This window comes from Artemia franciscana, unplaced genomic scaffold (genome assembly GCF_032884065.1).
Source record: "Artemia franciscana unplaced genomic scaffold, ASM3288406v1 Scaffold_2700, whole genome shotgun sequence".
Classification (NCBI taxonomy): domain Eukaryota; kingdom Metazoa; phylum Arthropoda; class Branchiopoda; order Anostraca; family Artemiidae; genus Artemia; species Artemia franciscana.
This window is the reverse complement of record NW_027063489.1, coordinates 4,057-22,922: the sequence shown is the minus strand read 5'-3', so window position 1 is coordinate 22,922 and position 18,866 is coordinate 4,057. Positions and strand designations below refer to the sequence as shown.

The window sequence follows — 18,866 nt, the reverse complement described above, 5'->3', positions numbered from 1 at the left end:
GGCTCTTTTCCTATTTCAAAAGTTTTAGTTTTCGAGGGTAATAGCTACGTATGTTGAAAAAATGAAGATATTAGACTATTTTATGATTGCAAATTGTAAAGAATGTTATTAAAGGCTCTTTTCCTATTTCAAAAGTTTTAGTTTTCGAGGGTAATAGCTACGTATGTTGAAAAAATGAAGATATTAGACTATTTTAGGATTGCAAATGGTAAAGAATGTGAATAAATTCTCTTTTCCTATGTCAAAAGTTTTAGTTTTCGAGGGTAATAGCTACATATGTTGAAAAAATGAAGATATTTGACTATTTTATGATTGCACATGGTAAAGAATGTGATTAAAGGCTCTTTTCCTATTTCAAAAGTTTTAGTTTTCGAGGGTAATAGCTATGTCTGTGGAAAAAATGAAGATATTAGACTATTTTATGATTGCAAATGGTAAAGAATGTGATTAAAGGCTCTTTCCCTATTTCAAAAGTTTTTGTTTTCGAGGGTAATAGCTAAGTATGTTGAAAAAATGAAGATATTAGACTATTTTATGATTGCAAATCAAAAGAATGTGATTAAAGGCTCTTTTCCTATTTCTAAAGTTTTAATTTCGCGGGTAATAGCTACGTATGTTGAAAAAATTAAGATACTAGACTATTTCATGATTGCAAATGGTAAAGAATGTGATTAAAGGCTCTTTTCCTATTTCAAAAGTTTTAGTTTTCGAGGGTAATAGCTACGTATGTTGAAAAAATGAAGATATTAGACTATTTCAAAAGTTTTAGTTTTCGAGGGAAATAGCTAAGTATGTTGAAAAAATGAAGATATTAGACAATTTTATGATTGCACATGGTAAAGAATGTGATTAAAGGCTCTTATCCTATGTCAAAAGTTTTAGTTTTCGAGGGTAATAGCTACGTATGTTGCAAAAATGAAGACATTAGACTATTTTATGATTGCAAATGGTAAAGAAAGTGATTAAAGGCTCTTTTTCTATTTCAAATGTTTTAGTTTTCGTGGGTAATAGCTATGTCTGTGGAAAAAATGAAGATATTAGACTATTTTATGATTGCACATGGTAAAGAATGTGATTAAAGGCTCTTTTCCTATGTCAAACGTTTTAGTTTTCGAGAATAATAGCTAATTATGTTGAAAAAATGAAGATATTAGACTATTTTATGATTGCAAATGGTAAAGAATGTGATTAAAGGCTCTTTTCCTATTTCAAAAGTTTTAGTTTTCGAGGGTAATAGCTACGTATGTTGAAAAAATGAAGATATTAGACTATTTTATGATTGCAAATGGTAAAGAATGTGATTAAAGGCTCTTTTCCTATTTCAAAAGTTTTAGTTTTCGAGGGTAATAGCTACGTATGTTGAAAAAATGAAGATATTATAGCCAATATATACCAATATGTTTGTTTTGGGATTGGCATTATAGCCAATCCCAAAACAAACCCATGTGTTATTTACGAATTTCTAATTGTGGATTATTGCCTCAAATAGTGAGTCAAAGACATTTTTCCATACCTAGTGTGTTATTTTCCTTATTAATAGACCCTAAAGTGTTATACTATACTTACTTACCTTGGATTTTTATTGTGTTTGATTTGTTTCTAGTTGGTGATATATAAGTGTAATTCCCTAGAGATTTCAACGTGTCCTGATTTCGACTTTTCTTTGTCGCTGTTGCCGCTCCGAAGTTGCCAATATAATTTCTTTTGGGCGAATTTGAAAAAATCAGCCAAAAAGTCGGCAGCCGAAAACGTTTGGAAAGTTTGGTTATCATATTCAAAGTCCAGTGAAATTTCGTCAAAAAGCCACCAACAGACCAGAGAATTGAAGATTGTGTGATTTAAATGTGTTTGTCTAATTAGGCTAAACTTACAAGACCTCTGTCAAGAGATTTAGATAGTAAATGACTTCAGCATAGGCTCCAGTCTAGTCAAGGTTACTTTGCTGAATTTCATCGGCTGTCGAGTGAGGATTGGTTGTCTGAAGAATTATCTGGATCTAAAATCAAATTCTTTTGAAGAATTTTCCATGCAAAGCGAGCCGCGAAATAATATTCCCGATAGGTAAACGTACACAGGTTGTAAGCAGAAGAGGGGCGGGTGCCTGCCGCAAGAGCCGTACGTACCTGCTGGTATTTAGTTACCCTTAAATTGCGGGGAATAGGTGAGCAGGTCCCGACGCTTCCCTTATACTTGTGTACGCTATCCGAAAATTGCGTTGAATGCTGTGACGTAAGCAATGGGGACTCTCGTACGCAATGCTGTACTGAACTTTCTCACGCGATCCATGCAAGCGGGGAACAAATTGAAAGCATTGTTAAGCGAGCTGTGGAGTTCTTTGATCATGCTGAAATTCTTAGTGCGAAGGAGAAACTTATAACGCTTGCCAATGAGATTGGTTATGATTACGTCTATCGGAAAACGGCAAACGATTCTGATAACGTGATGGAAATGGCGAAAATCCTAGCCCTTTGCGCTAAAGAGAAAAAGCCCTTGCCTACTTTCGTAATTTTTGATCCGCAGGAAGTGCCCACCTGCCCTGATGAAGTCAGTGCCTGCGTGAGAATAAAAGTAAACGAGATGTGTCGAAAGTTTGATGCCGGATTAGGGGCTATCGCGGATAAGATCAAACTTGCATCTGAACAGTGTGCTCAGCAGCTCGCCGGGGTATCGCAGCAATGTACTACATAAGCGACGCTATTTCCCAGGGCTCACCCACTCCCCGTTCAGCAGCGAATCCGCCATCAAAGCCACTTTACTCGGTGGTTGTGAAAGCAAACGATATGCCGCCTGAGTTAACGTCCCCACAATCCCGGAAAGACTTCTTTGCAAAGGTTTGCCCTAGCGACGTAGCTCCGATTCTCTTACTCTGAAACGTAGCAACGATGAATGGAAGATTCTTGTCCAGTCTCGAGATGCGCTACCCAACTTGCAGAAGCAATGAAAAGGAAGAACATAACCACTAAAGTCAAAGCTCCCCAGTTTGTCGGTATCATGAAAAGAGTACCCTCATCAGTTAGCGAGAGTGAACTCTGTCAAATTGCTGGTTGCGACAAAGTGGCGCAATGCGGATCTACGAGAGCGTTCAAGTTATTCTATGCAAGTCGACAAACACTTGAAAACGCTATCGCGAACCGCTGAAGATTTGTTTAGAACTGTTCAGGATTGAAGAGTTCCGCTTTCTACCGAGGAGGTGTTTCAAGTGCCATGCTGTTGGTCATTTAGCAGCTGACTGTTCGCAACCAGAAAGGTGTTCGCGCTGCGGTGGCGATGGTCACAGCTCTAGTAAGGACAACCCATGTAGTAATCCGCAAAAATGCCTAAACTGCGGCTCTAGTAGACACTCTTGCTACCATGCTGCTTGTCCCTGTAACAAAGCCCAGCCTAACACTAGCACGTAAATGGAAAATCGAATATTCTGCTGGAATATGAACGTAAAGTGTTGGACAGAATCCCCCTTCTAACTGACCTTTCTAAAGAATATAACTGTATTTGCATACAGGAACACTTTCTGACCGATGATAGTGTAAACCTTCTAAAGTTTCCCTCGGATATGCATTACCTCGTTCAACCTGCGCGAAGATCTGGGACTCGGGGTCGTCCCTCTGGTGGCCTAGCCATAATCACGCGCTCTAACTCGGGGCCCCCCGTGTGTGTCGAGCAGAATGAATGGTTCCAAGCTGCCAAAATGCATGGCGTGTTTTTCGTAAATGTTTATTTACCAACCAATTACAATGACATCGCTTCAGAAAAGAAGTTTGCAAAAGCATGCCAGAAGCTCGGAAAGTGCCTCCTCAGTTTAGTCCAGAAATCATGCCCTGTTATAATTCTTGGTGACTTTAACTGCAATCTCGACGATCATTCCTGCCCTCGGGCTGTACTATTGCTGAACGCCTTACCAAGCGGATTTAAAGTTGCTAAGAAGGATAAGTGCTATTCCTATATCAGTACCGCAAAAACCGTCTCAAATCTTGATCATGTAGTAACTTACAAACTGGACCTAGAGTCAGTCTCGGTTGGATCTGACGGTGCCTATTCGGATCATTTACCTCTCTCTTTTGCAATACCAGCCGTCAGTCCCCAGTGTGCTCCAAAAACCAAGCCTGAGCCAGCACGTGATTGGAAAAAAGTAGTCCGTGAGCAGTTCCAGCTCAATTGTGAACAAATTTTGAAGAAAATTAAAGTGCCTTTCCACCTCCTACAGTGGGATTGTGACCTAACGGAAAGCGAGATACGCCTGCAACTGAACATGTATTTCTACGAAATTTGCCACTCCTTGAGAGTAGCTGAAAGGGTTGCTGTCCCATTACGTAGCGTCCGACGTGGGTCGCGAGTGAAAGGATGGGCCTCTAACAGTGAGCTTGTGAAGGCAAGAGCAGCTGCCAAGTTCTGGCTGGGGGTTTGGCACGAGTGCGACCGGCCAAGAAGCGGGGTAGTCAATGAATTGCGGGTTTATACAAAACGGCGGTTCGCGAAAGAGCTACGAAAACATCGTAGTAGCCTCAAACGGGAAACAGTTTCAAAAATCATTGAAAACCCTAATTTGGTCTGGAAGCTCCGTGCCAGGCCTGTAGAAAGTACGGGACAAAATGCTAGTGATATAGATGAGGAAATATGGGTAGATTATTTTGCTGCTGAATTCTCCCCACCAGATGAAGTGAAAAATAAAAAGTTTAGCGAAGAGCTCGATCAGCTTATGACGAAAGAGCATAATTACCTCGTGATTTCTAGTGCGAAAATAACCCACCTTTGTCAAAAATTAAAGAAGAAATTATCCGCCGGTGCCGACCAAATCTGTGCTCTACACCTACTGAATGGTGGGTCCAGTTCTATCGGAGCATTTAGCAATAGCTTACCAAATTATACTAACACATGGTATTGTACCGGACATTTTCTGTTTAGGTGTGATCACTCCAGTTTTGAAAAAGGGTAAACCTGCTCATGAACCATCGTCATACAGACCCATTACTGTATCATCTGTGTTTTGCAAGCTATTTGAAAAGCTCATAATTTCGGACATTAAAGCTAGTTGTAAAGTGCCTCCCCACCAGTTTGGATTCCAAGCTGGCTTAGGATGTGCCCATGCCTTGCATGTAGCTGCAAATGTTCTACTGGATGCCCACATTTCGAAAGAAAGCCTAGCTATAGGTGAATATGATGTACGGCGGGCTTTTGATTCGGGTATCCATTCTCAGAATATGGTTGAGCTGAGAAAGTCCGGAGTTGACCCGTGCTATTGTCAAAACCCTTGAACGACATGTATAGTAGGCTCAAGGTCCGTATTAAACTGTCAGGTAAATTAAGTCGTAGGTTTGCCGTGGTGAAGAAAGGTATAAAACAGGGAGCCGTATCATCACCTGATCTGTTCAACAACAGCATATCGACGGCCCAGTCAAAAGTGGCCCCTTGCTGTATTTTTAAAGGCATTGACGTGTCCCTAGTTGGGTTTGCAGATGACCTTCTAAATTTTTCAAGAATTTTGTCTTCTTTGGAATCTAACTTAAAATTTTGGAGATGGAGTATGATGAAATTGGGTTGAGTTTTTAATGTGACAAAATGTGAAGTACTGTTATTTAACTGGAATGCCTCTCAACCCAAAATCCAACTAGGGTCACAGGTGGTCATGCCCTCTAAGTCAATTGTATACCTGGGTCTGCCGATCGGTGAAACTCTTCAGCATACACGAGCACTGCTTGTAAAGCACATCGAGAAGAAGATCAGGTCAGCTTATGGAGCTTCGGTTTCCTCCAAGCGTAATCTAAATAGGTCGCTGCGTGCACAAATATTTGTTGCTGTTGCCTTACCCCATGTTCTTTACGTTTCGCCGTTCTGGAAATTACTTACAAATTCGAATAAAGTAACTATAAGAAGAATATTCTTCAGGTACCTCAAGTTCCTACTTGAGATGCCATTAAGAACAAGTAATTCTTACCTAACGAGGCGGTATTCAGTACCTGACCCATTTACTGCGGTGGAAGCGTGTCTTGAAAAGTACCGTGATAGAGTAGAAGCGAGTAACCACCAGTGGACCGCCATTCTTACATAGTTGTATTATAGTTCCTTCGTGATTATTTTCATTTCAAGAAGTTTCGTTGTGTTTTGTATGTGCGTTTTCTTCTCTTTTGTTTTTTATCCGTCTTTTGTTCAATTGTGACGGGTTTTTCCAATATATTTATTATTATTATTATTTATTATATTAGACTATTTTATGATTGCAAATTGTAAAGAATGTTATTAAAGGCTCTTTTCCTATTTCAAAAGTTTTAGTTTTCGAGGGTAATAGCTACGTATGTTGAAAAAATGAAGATATTAGAATATTTTAGGATTGCAAATGGTAAAGAATGTGAATAAATTCTCTTTTCCTATGTCAAAAGTTTTAGTTTTCGAGGGTAATAGCTACATATGTTGAAAAAATGAAGATATTTGACTATTTTATGATTGCACATGGTAAAGAATGTGATTAAAGGCTCTTTTCCTATTTCAAAAGTTTTAGTTTTCGAGGGTAATAGCTATGTCTGTGGAAAAAATGAAGATATTAGACTATTTTATGATTGCAAATGGTAAAGAATGTGATTAAAAGCTCTTTCCCTATTTCAAAAGTTTTAGTTTTCGAGGGTAATAGCTAAGTATGTTGAAAAAATGAAGATATTAGACTATTTTATGATTGCAAATCAAAAGAATGTGATTAAAGGCTCTTTTCCTATTTCTAAAGTTTTAATTTCGCGGGTAATAGCTACGTATGTTGAAAAAATTAAGATACTAGACTATTTCATGATTGCAAATGGTAAAGAATGTGATTAAAGGCTCTTTTCCTATTTCAAAAGTTTTAGTTTTCGAGGGTAATAGCTACGTATGTTGAAAAAATGAAGATATTAGACTATTTTATGATTGCACATGGTAAAGAATGTGATTAAAGGCTCTTTTCCTATTTCAAAAGTTTTAGTTTTCGAGGGTAATAGCTAGGTATGTTGAAAAAATGAAGATATAAGACAATTTTATGATTGCAAATGGTAAAGAATGTGATTAAAGGCTCTTTTCCTATTTCAAAAGTTTTAGTTTTCGAGGGTAAAAGCTACGTATGTTGAAAAATTGAAGATATTAGACTATTTTATGATTCCATATGGTAAAGAATGTGATTAAAGGCTCTTTTCCTATTTCAAAAGTTTTAGTTTTTTAGGGTAATAGCTACGTATGTTGAAAAAATGAATATATTAGACTATTTTATGATTGCAAATGGTAAAGAATGTGATTAAAGGCTCTTTTCCTATGTCAAAAGTTTTAGTGTTCGAGGGTAATAGCTTTGTCTGTGGAAAAAATGAAGATATTAGACTATTTTATGATTGCAAATGGTAAAGAATTGATTAAAGGCTCTTTCCCTATTTCAAAAGTTTTAGTTTTCGAGGGTAATAGCTACGTATGTTGAAAAAATGAAGATATTAGACTATTTTATGATTGCAAATCAAAAGAATGTGATTAAAGGCTCTTTTCCTATTTCTAAAGTTTTAGTTTTCGCGGGTAATAGCTACGTATGTTGAAAAAATTAAGATATTAGACTATTTTATGATTGCAAATGGTAAAGAATGTGATTAAAGGCTCTTTTCCTATTTCAAAAGTTTTAGTTTTCGAGGGTAATAGCTACGTATGTTGAAAAAATGAAGATATTAGACTATTTTATGATTGCACATGGTAAAGAATGTGATTAAAGGCTATTTTCCTATTTCAAAAGTTTTAGTTTTCGAGGGTAATAGCTACGTATGCTGAAAAAATGAAGATATTAGACAATTTTATGATTGCAAATGGTAAAGAATGTGATTAAAGGCTCTTTTCCTATTTCAAAAGTTTTAGTTTTCGAGGGTAAAAGCTACGTATGTGAAAAATTGAAGATATTAGACTATTTTATGATTGCATATGGTAAAGAATGTGATTAAAGGATCTTTTCCTATTTCAAAAGTTTTAGTTTTTTAGGGTAATAGCTACGTATGTTGAAAAATGAAGATATTAGACTATTTTATGATTGCATATGGTAAAGAATGTGATTAAAGGCTCTTTTCCTATGTCAAAAGTTTTAGTGTTCGAGGGTAATAGCTTTGTCTGTGGAAAAAATGAAGATATTAGACTATTTTATTATTACAAATGGTAAAGAATGTGATTAAAGGCTATTTTCCTATTTCAAAAGTTTTAGTTTTCGAGGGTAATAGCTACGTATGTTGAAAAAATGAAGATATTAGACTATTTTATGATTGCAAATGGTAAAGAATGTGATTAAAGGCTCTTTTCCTATTTCAAAAGTTTTAGTTTTCGAGGGTAATAGCTACGTATGTTGGAAAAATGAAGATATTAGACTATTTTATGATTGCACATGGTAAAGAATGTGATTAAAGGCTCTTTTCCTATTTCAAAAATTTTAGTTTTCGAGGGTAATAGCTACGTATGTTGAAAAAATGAAGATATTAGACTATTTTATGATTGCACATGGTAAAGAATGTGATTAAAGGCTCTTTTCCTATGTCAAAAGTTTTAGTTTTCGAGGGTAATATCTACGTATGTTGAAAAAATGAAGATATTAGACTATTTTATGATTGCAAATGGTAAAGAATGTGATTAAAGGCTCTTTTCCTATTTCAAAAGTTTTAGTTTTCGAGGGTAATAGCTACGTATGTTGAAAAAATGAAGATATTAGACTATTTTAAGATTGTACATCGTAAAGAATGTGATTAAAGGCTCTTTTCCTATTTCAAAAGTTTTAGTTTTCGAGGGTAATAGCTACGTATGTTGAAAAAAATGAAGATATTAGACTATTTTATGATTGCAAATTGTAAAGAATGCGATTAAAGGCTCTTTTCCTATGTCAAAAGTTTTAGTTTTCGAGGGTAATAGCTACGTATGTTGAAAAAATGAAGATATTAGACTATTTTATGATTGCAAATGGTAAAGAATGTGATTAAAGGCTCTTTTCCTATTTCAAAAGTTTTAGTTTTCGAGGGTAATAGCAACGTATGTTGAAAAAATGAAGATATTAGACTATTTTATGATTGCACATGGTAAAGAATGTGATTAAAGGCTCTTTTCCTATTTCAAAAATTTTAGTTTTCGAGGGTAATAGCTACGTATGTTGAAAAAATGAAGATATTAGACTATTTTATGATTGCACATGGTAAAGAATGTGATTAAAGGCTCTTTTCCTATTTCCAAAGTTTTAGTTTTCGAGGGTAATAGCTACGTATGTTGAAAAAATGAAGATATTAGACTATTTTATGATTGCACATGGTAAAGAATGTGATTAAAGGCTCTTTTCTATTTCAAAAGTTTTAGTTTTCGAGGGAAATAGCTAAGTATGTTGAAAAAATGAAAATATTAGACAATTTTATGATTGCACATGGTAAAGAATGTGATTAAAGGCTCTTTTCCTATGTCAAAAGTTTTAGTTTTCGAGGGTAATAGCTACGTATGTTGCAAAAATGAAGATATTAGACTATTTTATGATTGCAAATGGTAAAGAAAGTGATTAAAGGCTCTTTTTCTATTTCAAATGTTTTAGTTTTCGTGGGTAATAGCTATGTCTGTGGAAAAAATGAAGATATTAGACTATTTTATGATTGCACATGGTAAAGAATGTGATTAAAGGCTCTTTTCCTATGTCAAAAGTTTTAGTTTTCGCGGGTAATAGCTACGTATGTTGAAAAAATTAAGATATTAGACTATTTTATGATTGCAAATGGTAAAGAATGTGATTAAAGGCTCTTTTCCTATTTCAAAAGTTTTAGTTTTCGAGGGTAATAGCTACGTATGTTGAAAAAATGAAGATATTAGACTATTTTATGATTGCACATGGTAAAGAATGTGATTAAAGGCTATTTTCCTATTTCAAAAGTTTTAGTTTTCGAGGGTAATAGCTACGTATGTTGAAAAAATGAAGATATTAGACAATTTTATGATTGCAAATGGTAAAGAATGTGATTAAAGGCTCTTTTCCTATTTCAAAAGTTTTAGTTTTCGAGGGTAATAGCTACGTATGTTGAAAAAATGAAGATATTAGACTATTTTATGATTGCAAATGGTAAAGAATGTGATTAAAGGCTCTTTTCCTATTTCAAAAGTTTTAGTTTTCGAGGGTAATAGCTACGTATGTTGGAAAAATGAAGATATTAGACTATCTTATGATTGCACATGGTAAAGAATGTGATTAAAGGCTCTTTTCCTATTTCAAAAGTTTTAGTTTTTGAGGGTAATAGCTACGTATGTTGAAAAAATGAAGATATTAGACTATTTTATGATTGCACATGGTAAAGAATGTGACTAAAGGCTCTTTTCCGATGTCAAAAGTTTTAGTTTTCGAGGGTAATATCTACGTATGTTGAAAAAATGAAGATATTAGACTATTTTATGATTGCAAATGGTAAAGAATGTGATTAAAGGCTCTTTTCCTATTTCAAAAGTTTTAGTTTTCGAGGGTAATAGCTACGTATGTTGAAAAAATGAAGATATTAGACTATTTTAAGATTGTACATCGTAAAGAATGTGATTAAAGGCTCTTTTCCTATTTCAAAAGTTTTAGTTTTCGAGGGTAATAGCTACGTATGTTGAAAAAAATGAAGATATTAGACTATTTTATGATTGCAAATTGTAAAGAATGCGATTAAAGGCTCTTTTCCTATGTCAAAAGTTTTAGTTTTCGAGGGTAATAGCTACGTATGTTGAAAAAATGAAGATATTAGACTATTTTATGATTGCAAATGGTAAAGAATGTGATTAAAGGCTCTTTTCCTATTTCAAAAGTTTTAGTTTTCGAGGGTAATAGCAACGTATGTTGAAAAAATGAAGATATTAGACTATTTTATGATTGCAAATGGTAAAGAATGTGATTAAAGGCTCTTTTCCTATTTCAAATGTTTTAGTTTTCGAGGGTAATAGCTACGTATGTTGAAAAAATGAAGATATTAGACTATTTTATGATTGCACATGGTAAAGAATGTGATTAAAGGCTCTTTTTCTATTTCCAAAGTTTTAGTTTTCGAGGGTAATAGCTACGTATGTTGAAAAAATGAAGATATTAGACTATTTTATGATTGCACATGGTAAAGAATGTGATTAAAGGCTCTTTTCTATTTCAAAAGTTTTAGTTTTCGAGGGAAATAGCTAAGTATGTTGAAAAAATGAAGATATTAGACAATTTTATGATTGCACATGGTAAAGAATGTGATTAAAGGCTCTTTTCCTATGTCAAAAGTTTTAGTTTTCGAGGGTAATAGCTACGTATGTTGCAAAAATGAAGATATTAGACTATTTTATGATTGCAAATGGTAAAGAAAGTGATTAAAGGCTCTTTTTCTATTTCAAATGTTTTAGTTTTCGTGGGTAATAGCTATGTCTGTGGAAAAAATGAAGATATTAGACTATTTTATGATTGCACATGGTAAAGAATGTGATTAAAGGCTCTTTTCCTATGTCAAAAGTTTTAGTTTTCGCGGGTAATAGCTACGTATGTTGAAAAATTAAGATATTAGACTATTTTATGATTGCAAATGGTAAAGAATGTGATTAAAGGCTCTTTTCCTATTTCAAAAGTTTTAGTTTTCGAGGGTAATAGCTACGTATGTTGAAAAAATGAAGATATTAGACTATTTTATGATTGCACATGGTAAAGAATGTGATTAAAGGCTATTTTCCTATTTCAAAAGTTTTAGTTTTCGAGGGTAATAGCTACGTATGTTGAAAAAATGAAGATATTAGACAATTTTATGATTGCAAATGGTAAAGAATGTGATTAAAGGCTCTTTTCCTATTTCAAAAATTTTAGTTTTCGAGGGTAAAAGCTACGTATGTTGAAAAATTGAAGATATTAGACTATTTTATGATTGCATATGGAAAAGAATGTGATTAAAGGCTCTTTTCCTATTTCAAAAGTTTTAGTTTTTTAGGGTAATAGCTACGTATCTTGAAAAAATGAAGATATTAGACTATTTTATGATTGCAAATGGTAAAGAATGTGATTAAAGGCTCTTTTACTATGTCAAAAGTTTTAGTGTTCGAGGGTAATAGCTTTGTCTGTGGAAAAAATGAAGATATTAGACTATTTTATTGTTACAAATGGTAAAGAATGTGATTAAAGGCTCTTTTCCTATTTCAAAAGTTTTAGTTTTCGAGGGTAATAGCTACGTATGTTGAAAAAATGAAGATATTAGACTATTTTATGATTGCAAATGGTAAAGAATGTGATTAAAAGCTCTTTTCCTATGTCAAAAGTTTTAGTTTTCGAGGGTAATAGCTACGTATGTTGAAAAAATGAAGATATTAGACTATTTTAAGATTGTACATCGTAAAGAATGTGATTAAAGGCTCTTTTCCTATTTCAAAAGTTTTAGTTTTCGAGGGTAATAGCTACGCATGTTGAAAAAATGAAGATATTAGACTATTTTATGATTGCAAATTGTAAAGAATGCGATTAAAGGCTCTTTTCCTATGTCAAAAGTTTTAGTTTTCGAGGGTAATAGCTACGTATGTTGAAAAAATGAAGATATTAGACTATTTTATGATTGCAAATGGTAAAGAATGTGATTAAAGGCTCTTTTCCTATTTCAAAAGTTTTAGTTTTCGAGGGTAATAGCTACGTATGTTGAAAAAATGAAGATATTAGACTATTTTATGATTGCACATGGTAAAGAATGTGATTAAAGGCTCTTTTCCTATTTCAAAAGTTTTAGTTTTCGAGGGTAATAGCTACTTATGTTGAAAAAATGAAGATATTAGACTATTTTATGATTGCACATGGTAAAGAATGTGATTAAAGGCTCTTTTCCTATTTCCAAAGTTTTAGTTTTCGAGGGTAATAGCTACGTATGTTGAAAAAAATGAAGATATTAGACTATTTTATGATTGCACATGGTAAAGAATGTGATTAAAGGCTCTTTTCCTATTTCAAAAATTTTAGTTTTCGAGGGAAATAGCTAAGTATGTTGAAAAAATGAAGATATTAGACAATTTTATGATTGCACATGGTAAAGAATGTGATTAAAGGCTCTTTTCCTATGTCAAAAGTTTTAGTTTTCGAGGGTAATAGCTACGTATGTTGCAAAAATGAAGATATTAGACTATTTTATGATTGCAAATGGTAAAGAAAGTGATTAAAGGCTCTTTTTCTATTTCAAATGTTTTAGTTTTCGTGGGTAATAACTATGTCTGTGGAAAAAATGAAGATATTAGACTATTTTATGATTGCACATGGTAAAGAATGTGATTAAAGGCTCTTTTCCTATGTCAAACGTTTTAGTTTTCGAGGGTAATAGCTAATTATGTTGAAAAAATGAAGATATTAGACTATTTTATGATTGCAAATGGTAAAGAATGTGATTAAAGGCTCTTTTCCTATTTCAAAAGTTTTAGTTTTCGAGGGTAATAGCTACGTATATTGAAAAAATGAAGATATTAGACTATTTTATGATTGCAAATGGTAAAGAATGTGATTAAAGGCTCTTTTCTTATTTCAAAAGTTTTAGTTTTCGAGGGTAATAGCTATGTCTGTGGAAAAAACGAAAATATTAGACTATTTTATGATTGCACATGGTAAAGAATGTGATTAAAGGCTCTTTTTCTATTTCAAATGTTTTAGTTTTCGTGGGTAATAGCTATGTCTGTGGAAAAAATGAAGATATTAGACTATTTTATGATTGCACATGGTAAAGAATGTGATTAAAGGCTCTTTTCCTATGTCAAACGTTTTAGTTTTCGAGGGTAATAGCTAATTATGTTGAAAAAATGAAGATATTAGACTATTCTATGATTGCAAATGGTAAAGAATGTGATTAAAGGCTCTTTTCCTATTTCAAAAGTTTTAGTTTTCGAGGGTAATAGCTACGTATGTTGAAAAAATGAAGATATTAGACTATTTTATGATTGCAAATCAAAAGAATGTGATTAAAGGCTCTTTTCCTATTTCTAAAGTTTTAATTTCGCGGGTAATAGCTACGTATGTTGAAAAAATTAAGATATTAGACTATTTCATGATTGCAAATGGTAAAGAATGTGATTAAAGGCTCTTTTCCTATTTCAAAAGTTTTAGTTTTCGAGGGTAATAGCTATGTCTGTGGAAAAAATGAAGATATTAGACTATTTTATGATTGCAAATGGTAAAGAATGTGATTAAAGGCTCTTTCCCTATTTCAAAAGTTTTAGTTTTCGAGGGTAATAGCTACGTATGTTGAAAAAATGAAGATATTAGACTATTTTATGATTGCAAATCAAAAGAATGTGATTAAAGGCTCTTTTCCTATTTCTAAAGTTTTAATTTCGCGGGTAATAGCTACGTATGTTGAAAAAATTAAGATATTAGACTATTTCATGATTGCAAATGGTAAAGAATGTGATTAAAGGCTCTTTTCCTATTTCAAAAGTTTTAGTTTTCGAGGGTAATAGCTACGTATGTTGAAAAAATGAAGATATTAGACTATTTTATGATTGCACATGGTAAAGAATGTGATTAAAGGCTCTTTTCCTATTTCAAAAGTTTTAGTTTTCGAGGGTAAAAGCTACGTATGTTGAAAAATTGAAGATATTAGACTATTTTATGATTGCATATGGTAAAGAATGTGATTAAAGGCTCTTTTCCTATTTCAAAAGTTTTAGTTTTTTAGGGTAATAGCTACGTATGTTGAAAAAATGAATATATTAGACTATTTTATGATTGCAAATGGTAAAGAATGTGATTAAAGGCTCTTTTCCTATGTCAAAAGTTTTAGTGTTCGAGGGTAATAGCTTTGTCTGTGGACAAAATGAAGATATTAGACTATTTTATGATTGCAAATGGTAAAGAATGTGATTAAAGGCTCTTTTCCTATTTCAAAAGTTTTAGTTTTCCAGGGTAATAGCTACGTATGTTGAAAAAATGAAGATATTAGACTATTTTATGATTGCAAATCAAAAGAATGTGATTAAAGGCTCTTTTCCTATTTCTAAAGTTTTAGTTTTCGCGGGTAATAGCTACGTATGTTGAAAAAATTAAGATATTAGACTATTTTATGATTGCAAATGGTAAAGAATGTGATTAAAGGCTCTTTTCCTATTTCAAAAGTTTTAGTTTTCGAGGGTAATAGCTACGTATGTTGAAAAAATGAAGATATTAGACTATTTTATGATTGCACATGGTAAAGAATGTGATTAAAGGCTATTTTCCTATTTCAAAAGTTTTAGTTTTCGAGGGTAATAGCTACGTATGTTGAAAAAATGAAGATATTAGACAATTTTATGATTGCAAATGGTAAAGAATGTGATTAAAGGCTCTTTTCCTATTTCAAAAGTTTTAGTTTTCGAGGGTAAAAGCTACGTATGTTGAAAAATTGAAGATATTAGACTATTTTATGATTGCATATGGTAAAGATTGTGATTAAAGGCTCTTTTCCTATTTCAAAAGTTTTAGTTTTTTAGGGTAATAGCTACGTATGTTGAAAAAATGAAGATATTAGACTATTTTATGATTGCATATGGTAAAGAATGTGATTAAAGGCTCTTTTCCTATGTCAAAAGTTTTAGTGTTCGAGGGTAATAGCTTTGTCTGTGGAAAAAATGAAGATATTAGACAATTTTATGATTGCACATGGTAAAGAATGTGATTAAAGGCTCTTTTCCTATGTCAAACGTTTTAGTTTTCGAGGGTAATAGCTAATTATGTTGAAAAAATGAAGATATTAGACTATTTTATGATTGCAAATGGTAAAGAATGTGATTAAAGGCTCTTTTCCTATTTCAAAAGTTTTAGTTTTCGAGGGTAATAGCTACGTATATTGAAAAAATGAAAATATTAGACTATTTTATGATTGCAAATGGTAAAGAATGTGATTAAAGGCTCTTTTCTTATTTCAAAAGTTTTAGTTTTCGAGGGTAATAGCTATGTCTGTGGAAAAAACGAAAATATTAGACTATTTTATGATTGCACATGGTAAAGAATGTGATTAAAGGCTCTTTTTCTATTTCAAATGTTTTAGTTTTCGTGGGTAATAGCTATGTCTGTGGAAAAAATGAAGATATTAGACTATTTTATGATTGCACATGGTAAAGAATGTGATTAAAGGCTCTTTTCCTATGTCAAACGTTTTAGTTTTCGAGGGTAATAGCTAATTATGTTGAAAAAATGAAGATATTAGACTATTTTATGATTGCACATGGTAAAGAATGTGATTAAAGGCTCTTTTCCTATGTCAAACGTTTTAGTTTTCGAGGGTAATAGCTAATTATGTTGAAAAAATGAAGATATTAGACTATTCTATGATTGCAAATGGTAAAGAATGTGATTAAAGGCTCTTTTCCTATTTCAAAAGTTTTAGTTTTCGAGGGTAATAGCTACGTATGTTGAAAAAATGAAGATATTAGACTATTTTATGATTGCAAATCAAAAGAATGTGATTAAAGGCTCTTTTCCTATTTCTAAAGTTTTAATTTCGCGGGTAATAGCTACGTATGTTGAAAAAATTAAGATATTAGACTATTTCATGATTGCAAATGGTAAAGAATGTGATTAAAGGCTCTTTTCCTATTTCAAAAGTTTTAGTTTTCGAGGGTAATAGCTATGTCTGTGGAAAAAATGAAGATATTAGACTATTTTATGATTGCAAATGGTAAAGAATGTGATTAAAGGCTCTTTCCCTATTTCAAAAGTTTTAGTTTTCGAGGGTAATAGCTACGTATGTTGAAAAAATGAAGATATTAGACTATTTTATGATTGCAAATCAAAAGAATGTGATTAAAGGCTCTTTTCCTATTTCTAAAGTTTTAATTTCGCGGGTAATAGCTACGTATGTTGAAAAAATTAAGATATTAGACTATTTCATGATTGCAAATGGTAAAGAATGTGATTAAAGGCTCTTTTCCTATTTCAAAAGTTTTAGTTTTCGAGGGTAATAGCTACGTATGTTGAAAAAATGAAGATATTAGACTATTTTATGATTGCACATAGTAAAGAATGTGATTAAAGGCTCTTTTCCTATTTCAAAAGTTTTAGTTTTCGAGGGTAAAAGCTACGTATGTTGAAAAATTGAAGATATTAGACTATTTTATGATTGCATATGGTAAAGAATGTGATTAAAGGCTCTTTTCCTATTTCAAAAGTTTTAGTTTTTTAGGGTAATAGCTACGTATGTTGAAAAAATGAATATATTAGACTATTTTATGATTGCAAATGGTAAAGAATGTGATTAAAGGCTCTTTTCCTATGTCAAAAGTTTTAGTGTTCGAGGGTAATAGCTTTGTCTGTGGAAAAAATGAAGATATTAGACTATTTTATGATTGCAAATGGTAAAGAATGTGATTAAAGGCTCTTTCCCTATTTCAAAAGTTTTAGTTTTCGAGGGTAATAGCTACGTATGTTGAAAAAATGAAGATATTAGACTATTTTATGATTGCAAATCAAAAGAATGTGATTAAAGGCTCTTTTCCTATTTCTAAAGTTTTAGTTTTCGCGGGTAATAGCTACGTATGTTGAAAAAATTAAGATATTAGACTATTTTATGATTGCAAATGGTAAAGAATGTGATTAAAGGCTCTTTTCCTATTTCAAAAGTTTTAGTTTTCGAGGGTAATAGCTACGTATGTTGAAAAAATGAAGATATTAGACTATTTTATGATTGCACATGGTAAAGAATGTGATTAAAGGCTATTTTCCTATTTCAAAAGTTTTAGTTTTCGAGGGTAATAGCTACGTATGTTGAAAAAATGAAGATATTAGACAATTTTATGATTGCAAATGGTAAAGAATGTGATTAAAGGCTCTTTTCCTATTTCAAAAGTTTTAGTTTTCGAGGGTAAAAGCTACGTATGTTGAAAAATTGAAGATATTAGACTATTTTATGATTGCATATGGTAAAGAATGTGATTAAAGGCTCTTTTCCTATTTCAAAAGTTTTAGTTTTTTAGGGTAATAGCTACGTATGTTGAAAAAATGAAGATATTAGACTATTTTATGATTGCATATGGTAAAGAATGTGATTAAAGGCTCTTTTCCTATGTCAAAAGTTTTAGTGTTCGAGGGTCATAGCTTTGTCTGTGGAAAAAATGAAGATATTAGACTATTTTATGATTGCACATGGTAAAGAATGTGATTAAAGGCTCTTTTCCTATGTCAAACGTTTTAGTTTTCGAGGGTAATAGCTAATTATGTTGAAAAAATGAAGATATTAGACTATTTTATGATTGCAAATGGTAAAGAATGTGATTAAAGGCTCTTTTTCTATTTCAAAAGTTTTAGTTTTCGAGGGTAATAGCTACGTATATTGAAAAAATGAAAATATTAGACTATTTTATGATTGCAAATGGTAAAGAATGTGATTAAAGGCTCTTTTCTTATTTCAAAAGTTTTAGTTTTCGAGGGTAATAGCTATGTCTGTGGAAAAAACGAAAATATTAGACTATTTTATGATTGCACATGGTAAAGAATGTGATTAAAGGCTCTTTTTCTATTTCAAATGTTTTAGTTTTCGTGGGTAATAGCTATGTCTGTGGAAAAAATGAAGATATTAGACTATTTTATGATTGCACATGGTAAAAAATGTGATTAAAGGCTCTTTTCCTATGTCAAACGTTTTAGTTTTCGAGGGTAATAGCTAATTATGTTGAAAAAATGAAGATATTAGACTATTCTATGATTGCAAATGGTAAAGAATGTGATTAAAGGCTCTTTTCCTATTTCAAAAGTTTTAGTTTTCGAGGGTAATAGCTACGTATGTTGAAAAAATGAAGATATTAGACTATTTTATGATTGCAAATCAAAAGAATGTTATTAAAGGCTCTTTTCCTATTTCTAAAGTTTTAATTTCGCGGGTAATAGCTACGTATGTTGAAAAAATTAAGATATTAGACTATTTCATGATTGCAAATGGTAAAGAATG

General features: G+C 32.3%; 1 protein-coding gene across 1 annotated transcript; it reads left to right on the top strand.

Annotated features, from left to right (window-relative positions):
* The first annotated feature begins 3,550 nt into the window (after positions 1–3,550).
* LOC136042989 (uncharacterized) lies at positions 3,551–5,249 on the top strand. Its single transcript, XM_065727882.1, has 2 exons — positions 3,551–4,814; positions 4,900–5,249. Exons 1-2 carry the CDS (start codon positions 3,551–3,553, stop codon positions 5,247–5,249), a joined length of 1,614 nt encoding a protein of 537 aa, XP_065583954.1.
* The last annotated feature ends 13,617 nt before the right edge of the window (positions 5,250–18,866 follow it).

Coding starts and splice junctions, on each gene's coding strand:
- LOC136042989 (XM_065727882.1), top strand. CDS start 3,551: ATGCATTACCTCGTTCAACCTGCGCGAAGATCTGGGACTCGGGGTCGT. Junction 4,815..4,899: donor TGCTCTACACCTACTGAATG/GTGGGTCCAGTT, acceptor TTTTCTGTTTAG/GTGTGATCACTCCAGTTTTG.